Source organism: Bombina bombina, chromosome 3, assembly GCF_027579735.1.
Source record: "Bombina bombina isolate aBomBom1 chromosome 3, aBomBom1.pri, whole genome shotgun sequence".
NCBI classification, from domain to species: Eukaryota; Metazoa; Chordata; class Amphibia; order Anura; family Bombinatoridae; genus Bombina; species Bombina bombina.
Window position 1 is genome coordinate 769,951,086 of NC_069501.1, and position 14,365 is coordinate 769,965,450.

Sequence of the window (14,365 nt, forward strand, 5' to 3'; positions counted from 1 at the left end):
TGTGTGTGTGTTGTGTGTGTGTGTGTTGTATGAGTGTGTGTGTGTTGTATGAGTGTGTGTGTGTTGTATGAGTGTGTCTGTTGTATGAATGTGTGTGTTGTATGAGTGTGTGTGTTGTATGAGTGTGTGTGTGTGTTGTATGAGTGTGTGTGTTGTATGAGTGTGTGTGTTGTATGAGTGTGTGTGTGTTGTATGAGTGTGCCTGTTGTGTGAGTGTGTGTGTTAGGAGTGTGTGTAGTTTGTGTGTGTGTGTTTTATATGAGTGTGTGTGTGGTGTGTGTTTATGTGAAATATGAGTGTGTTGTACTAGCGTGTGTGCGGGGTGTGTGTGTTATATGAGAGTGAGTGTGGTGTGTGTGTGTTATATGAGAGTGTGTGTGGTGTGTCTGTGTAATGTGTGTGGTATGTGTGTTGTGTGAGTTTGTTATTACATTTTCAAGTTTGACTACAATTAGGAATAACAGTATGCATGCATTTTACTCACTTTGCCAAAAATTGCAGTTATCTTGTTGTATATTACTTTAGAAATTTTGAGACCAAGCATAAAAATAGGGTTGCAAAGGTATGTGTTATCATAGCAGTGGGTCTTTGGAGATGTTTGAAGTACCTTGGTGTAGATCAAAAGGTACATAACTATACTGAAAGACCATGGGGCCGATTTATCAACCCTCTGTCCGACATGATCCGATCAGCGTATTCGATCGGGTTGATTTCCTGCGATGTCTGTCCGCCTCTTTAGAGCAGGCGGACAGGTTATGGAGCAGCGGTCTTTAGACCGCTGCTTCATAACTGGCGTTTCTGGAGAGCCTGAAGGGTCGCCAGAAACACAGGCCTTCAAGCTCCATACGGAGCTTGATAAATAGGCCCCCATGTCCAAATCCAGATGTTAGTGAGTTGCACTTTCACAAGAACAGATCCGGCTCAGAAAATTGCCGAAAGCAGCCGCTATGTTTGGCATTCATTTTCGCCCAAATACTCAGAATGCAAATGTCTACTTATTTATATGAGGATAACCCCTTCTCTTTACTAGAGCTTAGGGGAAAATACACACACACACTGACTATTGTTTGTTCAAATTTTAATAAAAAAATATATTTTTCTACTTTTTATTTTTTTATTGTAAACGTTCATGATATATACATAAAATAATGGTATAATTTGGATCTGCTTGGTTAAGTCTCCTGATAAAAGAAAATATATAATATGCCAAACACCTCAGCACAGCAGTAGAAATGGCTCTGCAGTTATAAGGGTCAAGGGACAGTCTACTCATGAATTTTTAGTTTAAAAAGATAGATAATCCCTTTATTACCCATTCACCAGTTTGCATAACCAACACAGTTATATTAATATACTTTTTTACCTCTGTGATTACCTTGTATCTAAGCCTCTGTAGACTGCCCCCTTATCTAGGTTATTTTGACAGACTTGCATTTTAGCCAATCAGTGCAGATTCTTAAATAACTCCACAGGAGTGAGCACGTTATCTATGACACATGAACTAGCAGTGTCTAACTATCCAAAACTGTCAAAATGCATTGAGATAAGAAGCAGTTCAACGGCTTAGAAATTAGCACATGAGCCTACCTAGGTTTAGCCTTTCACAAAGAATACCAAGAGAGCAAAGCAAATTTGATGATAAAAGTAAAATACAAAGTTGTTTAACCCCTTAACGACCAAGGACGTACGCCACACGTCCTCAAAAAAAATACAGTTAATGACCGAGGACGTGTGGCGTACGTCCTTGGTCTGGAAAGCAGCTGGAAGCGATCCTGCTCGCTTCCAGCTGCTTTCCAGTTATTGCAGTGATGCCTCGATATGGAGGCATCCTACAATAATCCCCCTTGGCAATCCAATGCAGAGAGAGCCACTCTGTGGCCCTCTCTGCACCGGACATCGATGGCCGGTATCGTTGGTGGGTGGGAGCTTACGTGGGAGGCGGGTGGGCGGCCATCGATGCTCTGTGTGGAGTGGAGGGGGGCGGGATCGTGGGCGGGACCTACGGGAGCGCGCGCGTGCACGGGGGTTGGTGGGTGGGCGCGTTCACGAGGCGGGAGCGGGTGGGAACCGCTACACTACAGAAAAAAAATAAAGTTAAAAGTAAAAAAACGAATTATTTTGTAAGCATTAAAAATTGAATCTAAGGGATCTGGAAGGGGTTGGGGGTTGGTCTTGGTGGGGGGGAAAGCTACACTACAGAAAAGGGCATTTTTTTTTAAAAAAGGCACATTTTTTACTAAACTGGGTACTGGCAGACAGCTGCCAGTACCCAAGATGGCACCCATTAAGGCAGAGGGGAAGGGTTAGAGAGCTGTTTGGTGGGGGATCAGTGAGGTTGGGGTCTAAGGGGGGATCCTACACATCAGCCTATGTAAATATGCTTTAAAAAACAAACAAAAAAAAAGGCCAAATACCTTTTATTTTAGTACTGGCAGAGTTTCTGCCAGTACTTAAGATGGCGGGGACAATTGTGGGGTGGGGGAGGGAAGAGAGCTGTTTGGGAGGGATCAGGGGGTCTGATGTTTCAGGTGGGAGGCTGAGCTCTACACTAAAGATAAAATTAACCCTGCAAGCTCCCTACAAGCTACATAATTAACCCCTTCACTGCTAGCCATAATACACGTGTGATGCGCAGCGGCATTTAGAGGCCTTCTAATTACCAAAAAGCAATGCCAAAGCCATATATGTCTGCTATTTCTGAACAAAGGGGATCCCAGAGAAGCATTTACAACCATTTGTGCCATAATTGCACAAGCTGTTTGTAAATAATTTCAGTGAGAAACCTAAAATTGAGAAAAATTTAACGTTTTTTTTAATTTGATCGCATTTGGCGGTGAAATGGTGGCATGAAATATACCAAAATTGGCCTAGATCAATACTTGGGGTTGTCTACTACACTACACTAAAGCTAAAACTACCCCAAAAAGCTCCCTACATGCTCCCTAATTAACCCCTTCACTGCTCGGCATAATACACGTGTGGTGCGCAGTGGCATTTAGCGGCCTTCTAATTACCAAAAAGCAACGCCGAAGTCATATATGTCTGCTATTTCTGAACAAAGGGGATCTCAGAGAAGAATTTACAACCATTTATGCCATAATTGCACAAGCTGTTTGTAAATAATTTAAGTTAGAAACCAAAAGTTTGTGAAAAAATTTGTGAAAAAGTGAACGATTTTTTGTATTTGATCGCATTTGGCGGTGAAATGGTGGCATGAAATATACCAAAATGGGCCTAGATCAATACTTTGGGTTGTCTACTAAAAAAAAAATATATACATGTCAATGGATATTCAGAGATTCCTGAAAGATATCAGTGTTCTAATGTAACTAGCGCTAATTTTGAAAAGAAATGGTTTGGAAATAGCAAAGTGCTACTTGTATTTATGGCCCTATAGTTTACAAAAAAAGCAAAGAACATGTAAACATTGGGTATTTCTAAACTCAGGACAAAATTTAGAAACTATTTAGCATGGGTGTTTTTTGGTGGTTATAGATGTGTAACAGATTTTGGGGGTCAAAGTTAGAAAAAGTGTGTTTTTTTCCATTTTCCCCCATATTTCATAAAAAAATTATAGTAAATTATAAGATATGATGATAATAATGGTATCTTTAGAAAGTCCATTTAATGGCGAGAAAAACGGTATATAATATGTGTGGGTACAGTAAATGAGTAAGAGGAAAATTATAGCTAAACACAAACACCTCAAAAATGTAAAAATAGCCTTGGTCCCAAACGGACAGAAAATGGAAAAGTGCTGTGGTCATTAAGGGGTTAAAATTACATGTCCTACCTGAATCGTGAAAGTTTAATTTTGACTAGACTGTCCCTTTAACTTAGACCTTTGTAATGAAGAAAACTATTTTTTTTAAATTGTGCTCGTTCAAATCCGTGAAATAATTTTGAGTTTTTATGCCATTGAAAATTCCTCACTGTAAAATTGCAAATGAATAGAGTAAAACAGGAGTAGTTTGCTTTAACAGATATATTAATGGCATTGTGGTTATTATATGAACTACCGAACCAACAGTGTAATATCATCTACGGCAGTGTTTTTCAACCAGTCTGCCGTGGCACACTAGTGTGCCGTGAGAGATCCTCAGGTGTGCCACGGCAGACTGACAACAGTGTGACATATTTTTTAAACTTTGCTTGTTTTTTACTCCCAGTGCAGGGGTAGTTTGTAGGAGGCATGGTATAACAGCACAATACATACAGTATGTGTGTGTTTGTGTGTATGTGTATATATATATATGCTGTATTAGGCTACAATGTGTGATGTTTTAAAAATTTTGGGATGGTGGTGTGCCACAGGATTTTTTAATGTAAAAGTGTGCCACGGCAAAAAAAAGGTTAAAAATCACTGGTCTACGGGTACACTTACATCTATAGATGACTAACCTCATTGGTGTGTTAAGTTTTTTAGCTAACATAGCTAGTTATAAACCCGCTGCCTACAACATACCCTCCCCAACAAAAAAGATTAGGTTAGCCCACACGCCTCGTAATTAGATTTGCAATGAAATTATTAATAAAAGTTTAGAGAGCATAATGGAGGGGATATCACACCGTCAGTTTCTATCCGACCTAAACGGACTAGGCCAAAAATGCTCCTACTGCCTGTACAGAACACGTTACTAAATATTCCACTTCATGTAGTTACAGAGCTGATAAATATTTATGTTTATCATTTGCAACAAGAAAGCGACAGACACCAATATTGACAGCGCCTCGAAACCATAGAGTGAATCTAACGTAATTACATCATCGACCCGGAAGCACTATCACGCGTATGAGGATTATTCTTCTCCCACAATCCTTTGCCTCTTCCTTTTCGCCATTGTACATCTTGCAGTAAGTATGGCTGTCTTTCTGGGCCCTGAATTTATCCGCTCCCATCCTCCGTTTTTAGCAGTTGTACTGCCCGAATCGGTCAGGGAATTATTACGGATACTCTCGTAGGTGCTGTAGCGACGAGATTTATGGTTTTGTCTTTCAGGTAGGATGTGTTATTAGGTATTTCCCGGAGGCGGTGGAACCTTGTATAGGGAAGCAGCAGGCTGGGTGTAATGGGATGTGGATTATGTGCTAGAGGATATATGTTGAATTGCAATGTCGTGACAGTGAGGTTATTGTATCGGGCATATCGGCTTAGTAGTAGTGGGCTGCATTATTTTCGTAGCTAATTTCAAATTACCTTGAGTCAGAGTATTAAAGGGACATTATGGTTAAAATTTAAATGCACAGAATTTAATTACATTTTGGAATAGAAACATATTTACAATATACATGTGTTGGTAAAAATGTTTCTCAAAAGTTATCACTGTCTTAGTGTATTAGCATTTTTCTCTGCACATGCCTGTGAAGCATAGCTAGATATTGTCAGTGCACTAGTGTTTTAAATACTGCAGCTTCTCAGAGCGCCAGTTGGGCTTGTATAATATAAGCAATAAACAAATGAAATGCTGATGCACAGTGAATACTTAAATACACCTTTGAAACAGCAATAACTTTTATTAGAAGCATTGTTGCTAATACATGTATATTCCAAAATCCTTCTGTTGAAAACTGAAGTACATCCATGTAGATGCCAATTTTGTCTGGAATATCCCTTTTAAATGTTTTCAGGTTGAACTAATAGATGCATGTTCTGTTTATGGTCAGTTTACTTGTCTCATCACACATCAGTTTTGACATTCCAGTAGTGTATATAGGGCTCTGCAGTATGTAGTTGTACAGCTCATCTATCGTTGCTCAGTGTTAATATTTCAGGTTGATTGGATTTTTATTGGAGAAGACTTTTTTTTTTTTCAGTGTTGTGAATTTACTGCAGATTTGTTTTAAGATTATTTGCTAACTTTATTTTAAGATATGGCGCCCGCAAAGAAAGGAGGAGAGAAAAAGAAGGGTCGCTCTGCCATCAATGAGGTGGTAACCAGGGAATACACCATTAATGTCCACAAACGGATCCATGGGATGTAAGTATTGTTCTTTGTGTCTGAAATAATTTTGTAGTGTAATTATGTTCCTATTATTTCTCATTCAGTGCTAGCTTAAAACAATTTCTTATAGCAGTGTAATTTGAATAACAAGTAAAATTTACATGGTTTATGCATTGTTTTCCTTTTGTACTTACATTGGATATAGTTAAAGGTACAGTCTACAATATAATTGTTATTGTTTTAAGAGATAGATAATTCCTTTTTATTACCCATTCCTCAGTTTTGCACAACCAACAGTTATATAATAATATACTTTTTACCTCTGTGATTACCTTTTTATCTAAGCATCTTCTGACAGCCCTCTGTTGTGCTAAATCTTAAATAACTCCACTGGTGTGGAGTCGACACAATGTTATCTGTACCACCCACATGAACTAGCAGTCTCCTGTAGTGAAAATCAAATAAAGAAGCATGTGTGTGATAAGAGGCTGTCTGTAGTGGCTTAGAAACAGGCAGACATTTAGAGGTTTAAATGTTATAAAGTATATTAATATAACAATATTGGTTGTACAGAACTGGGAAATGGGTAGTAAGGGTATTATCTCTTTTTAAACAATAACAGTTTTAGTCTATACTGTCCTTTTAATTGTATTTCAATTTTTAAAGTATGATGAAGCTGGTTTTTAAGATTTTTATATATATTTTTTTTCCCCAAGTTTAAAAACTAATGTGTTTTGGCAGCTCTGTTAATATGCATTTCTTTATGCCGTTTTTGTTTCTAATTCAGGGATTTTGTTTGTTAAACCATATAGTATCATGTATGTTTTATTTAATAGAAAAAAAAGTCCATGCTTGTTTTAGAAAGGGGGGGTTCAAACGCTTTTTTTGAGCAGTGCTGCTTTATCTGGTTTTCATTGCTTTATGTTAATTCTACACAAACTACTTATGATTTTCAGTGGTTTCAAGAGACGTGCTCCACGCGCTCTTAAAGAGATCCGTAAATTTGCAATGAAAGAGATGCGTACCCCTGATGTGCGCATTGACACAAGGCTAAACAAAGCTGTATGGGCTAAAGGCATTAGGTGAGTTTTCAAAACCTTGTCTTCTGTAAATAATTAAGGTTTGTAGTTAAAATGAAGCAACTATTTATTAAGTTTGAGTAATTTGGACCATATGACACGTTTTTAGAAGGTGCAATTTTACTATGTAGCCAATGGTATATATTTTACATTGGTTTTAAATTTTGCTTAATATATTTGGGATATTAATAGAGGTTATCTTTCTTGTTTAATTTTATTTATATAATAATTTTGCTTAATATTTTTGGCATATTAATAGGTTACCTTTCTTGTTTGGATACACACGCACACACACGCACCCCTTATAAGTCATTGGGTGTTTTGGATCAGCAATTTCATTTTGATCTATCAAATAACCGAAGGAGAAAGTAATATTTCAGTAGTGAAATGAGGTTTATTGGATTAACAGAAAATGTGCAATATGTATCAAAATGAAATTAGACAGACAGGTGCTTAAATTTGGGCACCCCAACAGAAATATCGCATCAATATTTAGTAGAGCCTCCTTTAGCAGAAATAACAGCTTCTAGACGCTTCCTATTGACTATAATGATATTCAGGTTTGGGGACTGGGATGGCCATTCCACAACATTGTACTTGTTCCTCTGCATAAATGCCAGAGTAGATTTTGAGCAGTGTTTTGGGTCGTTGTCTTGTTGAAATATCCAGCCCCGGCGTAACTTCAACTTTGTGACTGATTCCTCAACATTATTCTCAAGTATCTGCTGATATTGAGTGGAATCCATGTGACCCTCAACTTTAACAAGATTCCCAGTACCGACACTGGCCAAACAGCCCCAAAGCATGATGGAACATCCACCAAATTTTACTGTGGCTAGCAAGTGCTTGTCTTGGAACGCTGTGTTCTTTTGCTGCCATGCATAACGCCCCTTGTTATGACTAAATAAATAAATCTTTGTTTCATCAGTCCACAGCACCATCTTTCAAAATGAAGCTGGCTTGTCCAAATGTGCGTTTGCACACATTAAGCGATTCTGTGGCGTGTGTGCAGAAAAGGCTTCTTCCACATCACTCTCTCCCATACAGCTTCTCCTTGTGTACAGTGACACCATCTGCAGCAAGATGATGTTGTAGGTCTTTGGAGGTGGGCTGTTTTTGACAGTTCTCACCATCCTTTGCCACTCCGATATTTTACTTGGCCTGCCACTTCTGGCCTTAACAAGATCTGTGCCTGTGGTCTTCCATTTCCTCACAGTGGACACTGATAGCTTTTTGTAGCCTTCCCCTAAACCATAATGTTGAACAATCTTTGTTTTCAGGTCATTTGAGAGTTGTTTTGAGACCCCCATGTTGCCACTCTTCAGAGGAGAGTCAAAGAGAACAACTTGCAATTGGCCGCCTTAAATACCTTTTCTCATGATTGGATGCACCTCTCTATGAAGTTGAAGGCTTAATGGGCTCACCAAACCAATTGTGTGTTCCAATTAATCAGTGCTAGGTAGTTACAGGTATTCAAATCAACAAAATGACATGGGTGCCCAAATTTATGCACCTGTCTAATTTCGTTTTGATGCATATTGCACTTTTTCTGTTAATCCAATAAACCTCATTCCACTTCTGAAACATTACTGTGTCCTTCGGTTATTTGATAGATCAAAATGAAATTGCTGATCCAAACATCCAATTATTTATAAATGAAAATAATGGATATTGTCAGGGGTGCCTAAACTTTTGCATACAACTGTGTGTGTGTGTATATATTTCTCGCACTCTCTCTGTGTTGTGTTTTTTTGTTTTATCATGAAATTCGTGCACTTTGTATTTAGAAATGTTCCATTCCGTATACGAGTACGTCTATCCAGGAAGCGTAATGAGGATGAAGATTCTCCTAACAAATTGTATACATTGGTCACATATGTGCCAGTCACAACTTTCAAAGGTACAGGACAATTACATGTTTAACTTTCCACTTGGTTTAAAGTTGTTTGTGTAACAGTTTTAAAGAGAAAGCATGGGGGGATTTTAATCATATGGTTAACTAATAGATACTTATAAAATGAAGGTACATGTATGAAGGGTGAATGTTGTGCATAAATACAGATTTAATTTACAGGGACGGTAAACACCAACATCTTTGTGTAAAATGTTTAGTTATGTATTTAACAACTTTGCATATATTCATTATTTTGCCCCTTCATGTAATATATCTTTTTAAATATGGAGCAATTTCAAGTTTAGACCTTGAAATGCATCCTGCTGAATTTTCAAGGCTAACCCTGCTACATTTATATCCCTGGTTGGCTTTATCAGCTAACTTCAAAACAATTGACTTTATACTAACGTTATGACAGTGGCTATACTTGCCTGTGGACTAAAGCTCAGATTGGCGTGTGGGGGAGTTGATTAGCTTTAGAGGGTAAATGGACATGATATAAAAAAAAATCACTATAAAAGGCTTATTTGTGGGTTAAAAAAGGATGGGGGTGATTGTGAATAGCCTTGTCTGAAGCAATAATGTCTTATCTCTCCAAGGCAACAAGCACTCTATTGACTAAGATTTCTAAAGTCATGCATTTAAAAAAATCAGTTAACACACTGTAGTTAAAATAATTATATTATGTTGCTATAGAAGAACGCATATTAGCCAAGTCTAAAAGTTTTTAAAATAAATTAACATCCTTTTTACTGCATTTGTTTTTCAATTGGCAAACTCCTCACCATTTGCTTTATTTGGAGGAGATAATCTGGTCTTTAATGTACTGACAAGGCTCTATCCACTGTCATAATGTTAGAATAAAGTACATTGTTATGTAGTTGTCAGTTAAAGCCAAATAGGGTCACAACAGAGTTAGCCAACAGTTAGCCTCAATTTTTAGAGCTGAATTTCATGAAAAGGGGACAAAATAAAGTTGTTTCATGACTGGACCATTTTTCAATTTTCTTACCCTTAATGACAATGGCTATTTTTACATTTCTGCAGTGTTTGTGTTTAGCTATAATTTTCCTCTTACACATTTACTGTACCCACGCATATTATATACATTTTTTTTCTCGCCATTAAATGGACTTTCTATAGATACCAATATTTTCATCATATCTTTTTAATTTACTATAAAAAAAATATAAAATATGAGGAAAAAATGGGAAAAAAAACACACTTTTTCTAACTTTGACCCCCAAAATCTGTTACACATCTACAACCACCAAAAAACACCCATGCTAAATAGTTTCTAAATTTTGTCCCGAGTTTAGAAATACCCAATGTTTACATGTTCTTTGCTTTTTTTTGCAAGTTATAGGGCAAAAAATACAAGTAGCACTTTGCTATTTCCAAACCCACTTTTTTTCAAAATTAGCGCTAGTTACATTGGAACACTGATATCTTTCAGGAATCCCTGAATATCCCTTGACATGTATATATTTTTATTTAGAAGACATACCAAAGTATTGATCTAGGCCCATTTTGGTATATTTCATGCCACCATTTCACTGCCAAATGCGATCAAATAAAAAAAATTGTTGACTTTTTCACAAATTTTTTCACAAACTTTAGATTTCTTGCTGAATTTATTTACAAACAACTAATGAAATTATAGCATAAATGGTTGTAAATACTTCTCTGGGATCCCCTTTGTTCAGAAATAGCAGACATATATGGCTTTGGCGTTGCTTTTTGGTAATTAGAAGGCCGCTAAATGCCGCTGCACACCACACGTGTATTATGCCCAGCAGTGAAGCGGTTAATTAGGGAGCGTTTAGGTTTAATTTTAGCTTTAGTGTAGTAGACAACCCAAATTATTGATCTAGGCCAATTTTGGTATATTTCATGCCACCATTTCACCGCCAAATACGATCAAATAAAAAAAAAAACTTAAATTTTTCAAAATTTTAGGTTTCTCACTGAAATTATTTACAAACAGCTTGTGCAATTATGGCACACATGGTTGTAAATGCTTTTCTGGGATCCCCTTTGTTCAGAAATAGCAGACATATATGGCTTTGGCGTTGCTTTTTGGTAATAATAAGGCCGTTAAATGCTGCTGCACACCACACCTGTAATATGCCCAGCAGTTAAGGGGTTAATTAGGTAGCTTGTAGGGTTAATTTTTAGCTTTAGTGTAGAGATCAGCCTCCCACCTGACACATCCCATCCCCCTGATCCCCCTCAAACAGCTCTCTTCCCTCCCCCCACTTCACAATTGTCACCGCCATCTTAATTACTGGCAGAAAGTCTGCCAGTACTGAAATAAAAATATATATATTTTTTTTTTCATATAGTCTGCCGTGATGGATCCCCCCTTACGCCACAACCTCCCTGATCATCCCCCCCTCCCCCTCTACCTATTTGCCTCCATCTTGGGTACTGGCAGCTGTCTGCCAGTACCCAATTTGCCCCCCAAAATAGTTTTTTATTAACTTTTTTTATATAAGTTTTTTTCTGTAGTGTAGCTGGCCCCCCTAAATCTACTTCACTCCCCCTCCCAGATCGCTTACTAAACAATAGAGATCCCCTGCATCTGCCTCTGTTTTGTTTTTTTTACTTGTGGTCATTTTTTGCGTGCACCCGACCCCACCGCCGCCCCCCGGCCGCAACCACCGACAAAGCATTGATAGCTTGGGAAGTTAAAGCATACCCTCCACCTACAAGCTGCTCCCACTCACCAACGAATGTGTGAACAACAATTGCCGATGCAGAGAGGGCCACAGAGTGGCCCTTTCTGCATTGGTGGGTAAAATAGGGGATTGCAGTGAAGCCTCAATATTGAGGCATCACTACAATCCCTTGTAAGCAGCTGGAAGCAATCATGATAGCTTCCAGCACTTCTAACAGAGGACGTACCAGGTACGTCAATTGTCATTAAGGGGAGTTTTTCCAATGACGTACCTGGTACGTCCTCTGTCATTAAGGGGTTAAACATTATATGTATGTGTGTGTGTCAAGATGCATTGTTCTCAACAGAAAATGTTGCCAGCCAGGTGGCATTAAGAAGTAGCAGGGTGGGGGCAGTGTAATATTTTGTAATATATTTTTCTGCTATCCAAAGCACAAAATAATTGCATAAATTAAAGTGATTGTAATGTCTAGCACTTTAAGACATAGTATATAAAATAAAACTTAAAAACGGGGCCAGTTTTATTTATTAAAAAGACTGTTCCTTTGTAAAAAAGAAAAAAAAATAGTTAAGTTATGGCAAACATTCTGCCGTTCCTCTGCCCACATCTCATACTGTATTTAGTTGATCGATGACACATCCAATTGTTGCATGCCTCCTTTGGCGTCCAGCTGGTGGGGCACGCAAGAATTAGATGAAGCCGGATTTGTATGAGATGCGAGCAGAGGTAATTTTTATATACTGTCTTAAAGTGCCAGACATTACAATCACTTTAAATTTAATGATAATTTGTGCAAGAAAAATTTTTTTTTTTTTTTTTTGTTGTAACTTAATATTGGCTAGAAATTTTATCCGGAAGGTCAGTAAAATCAGCCGGGTATCGCATCCGCTAAAAGGGTCCTGGGACTGATGTGTTCTGTCCTTCTTAAAGTTAATGTCTATTTAGTTTTAGATACACAATACTTAAGGCTCTTTAATTGCTGCAGTGTCTTAGTATGTTCCTTCCACATTTTCGGTTTTTAGGAAAGAATTTATAAATGTTTTTTAAGAAACAAGGACCTAATCACTAGTGTGTGCATTTATGTAAAATTATTTTTTTTCCTAACGCTTTCTTGTAGAGATGTATGCTTTAACGTGAATATTAAATGTCTTCTGTTTATTTGCAGGTCTACAGACAGTCAATGTTGATGAAAACTAATTGACCTTAATTTGTTAAAATAAAAAAAATGAAACGGATTGCTTGTTTAACGTTTTTTTTTTCTGTTGCCTACATGGTTTATATATTTTTACTTATTCAGAGCATATTTAATCTTGCGGTCATGTAACTGCATTAAAGCATGTTCCATACAATCTTAGAAATACTTGATGTGTTTCAATACATCTTTAGCTCATTCTGGTAGTTACATTTATTCATTAAATATGGAGACTAATGTTGGTGTAGTGGGAAAAAAATTCAATGTACTTTAATTTTAACTCTGAAAATCTGTGGTCTTTCTAATTTTGGTGTTTTGGGCACCATCCTATTGAAACCTAAGGGTTCCTAATCTTGGTAAATATAGTCACAGGTAAGCTTCTCAATTGACAGGTGTGTAGAATATAGCAATGTTAAAGGGACATACTCTACTATGCACAAATATAATAGTGTTAATAGTAATAGTATTGCATTTTTCCTTTTCCTCTTTTCAAATCTGTTTTTCAATTTTTAATAGCTTAAAGGTGCCAGATACTGAAGCTCTGCCTCTTAACACTAGACACCACCATCTTGGAGCTCAAGTACTCTAATAGCCTGTGATTAGTTACACAAAATTATATTTTAAAAAGCTCAACAATAATATATAGCACTGGTTTTCAAACCTGTCCTCAGGCCTCCCTAATGGGCCACAGTTTGAGGATATATGAACTGGATCACAGGTGAATTAATCATCTGATTAGTAAACATGACTAGACTGTTGGAGGTCTGAGGACAGCGATATATAGCAATGCAGCCACTGTAAAAGTGTAAAGCTGCTCCGTATCATGCACACTACACTACTAATTTGCCCCCTCTGATGCCTAAGGATATTTTCTCGATCCCCTGACATTTGATATTCTGTGGGTTAGACTGGTGGTACTGCAAAAAATGTGATGCAACAGAGGTGATTGTTTTGCCCCCTTCTTGATCCTTAATTGCATTTTTTTGTGCTTCTGACATGTTTTTGAAGTCTGAAACATAATTTTCTGCTGGTCATGCCCACATAGATTTTGAGGCAGGAACAATACAGTGCATATATCACGCTTTTGGTGGAACAGCTGATATAATTTTTTATTCTGTGTGTTTTCCCAAATCTGTCTTGAATGATATTGGTCTTCCTGATGTAACTACAGCTTGAACAAGACCCACATGAGAAGGAACCTGGTACAATGGCAGTCTTGGTTTTGCCTACTTGAAAATGGCTAGCAGACACCATATTTTTAATATTATGAGTTCTTCTGTAACCAACCTTGACTGATTCTCCTACAATAGATTTTAAATCTTCATCTAACAGAAGAATATTCCAATGCTTATTCATAATTTCTGTTATTAAATAAGTTAGTGGATTGTATGTCAATATCAGTCTGGTTTGATCATCTCTCTCTTTGTTTCTCTTCATTCTGAGCAAATCTGTACGATTGGTATTAAGAGCCCTGGATCTGGTTTTTTTAATTCCTCCTCTGCTGTATCCTCTATCCAGTAGTCTCTTCTCCAACTCTTTGGCTTGAGATTTAAACAACGTTAGATCACTACAGTTTC

General features: G+C 37.4%; 1 protein-coding gene across 5 annotated transcripts in view; it reads left to right on the top strand.

The window, feature by feature from the left end:
- RPL31 (ribosomal protein L31) overlaps positions 1-12,831 on the top strand; it is a 201,374-nt gene extending 188,543 nt beyond the window's left edge. For 4 of the 5 annotated variants that reach the window (XM_053707638.1, XM_053707639.1, XM_053707640.1 and 1 more), the window contains 4 exons: positions 5,870-5,978; positions 6,899-7,024; positions 8,809-8,921; positions 12,762-12,831. In XM_053707638.1, the coding sequence (XP_053563613.1) occupies positions 5,870-5,978; positions 6,899-7,024; positions 8,809-8,921; positions 12,762-12,793 (380 nt within the window). In that variant the 3' untranslated portion in view covers positions 12,794-12,831. Of the gene's footprint in view, positions 1-4,835; positions 4,855-5,869; positions 5,979-6,898; positions 7,025-8,808; positions 8,922-12,761 lie in introns of those variants that run through there. The other variant, XM_053707642.1, reaches the window with a different exon arrangement.
- The last annotated feature ends 1,534 nt before the right edge of the window (positions 12,832-14,365 follow it).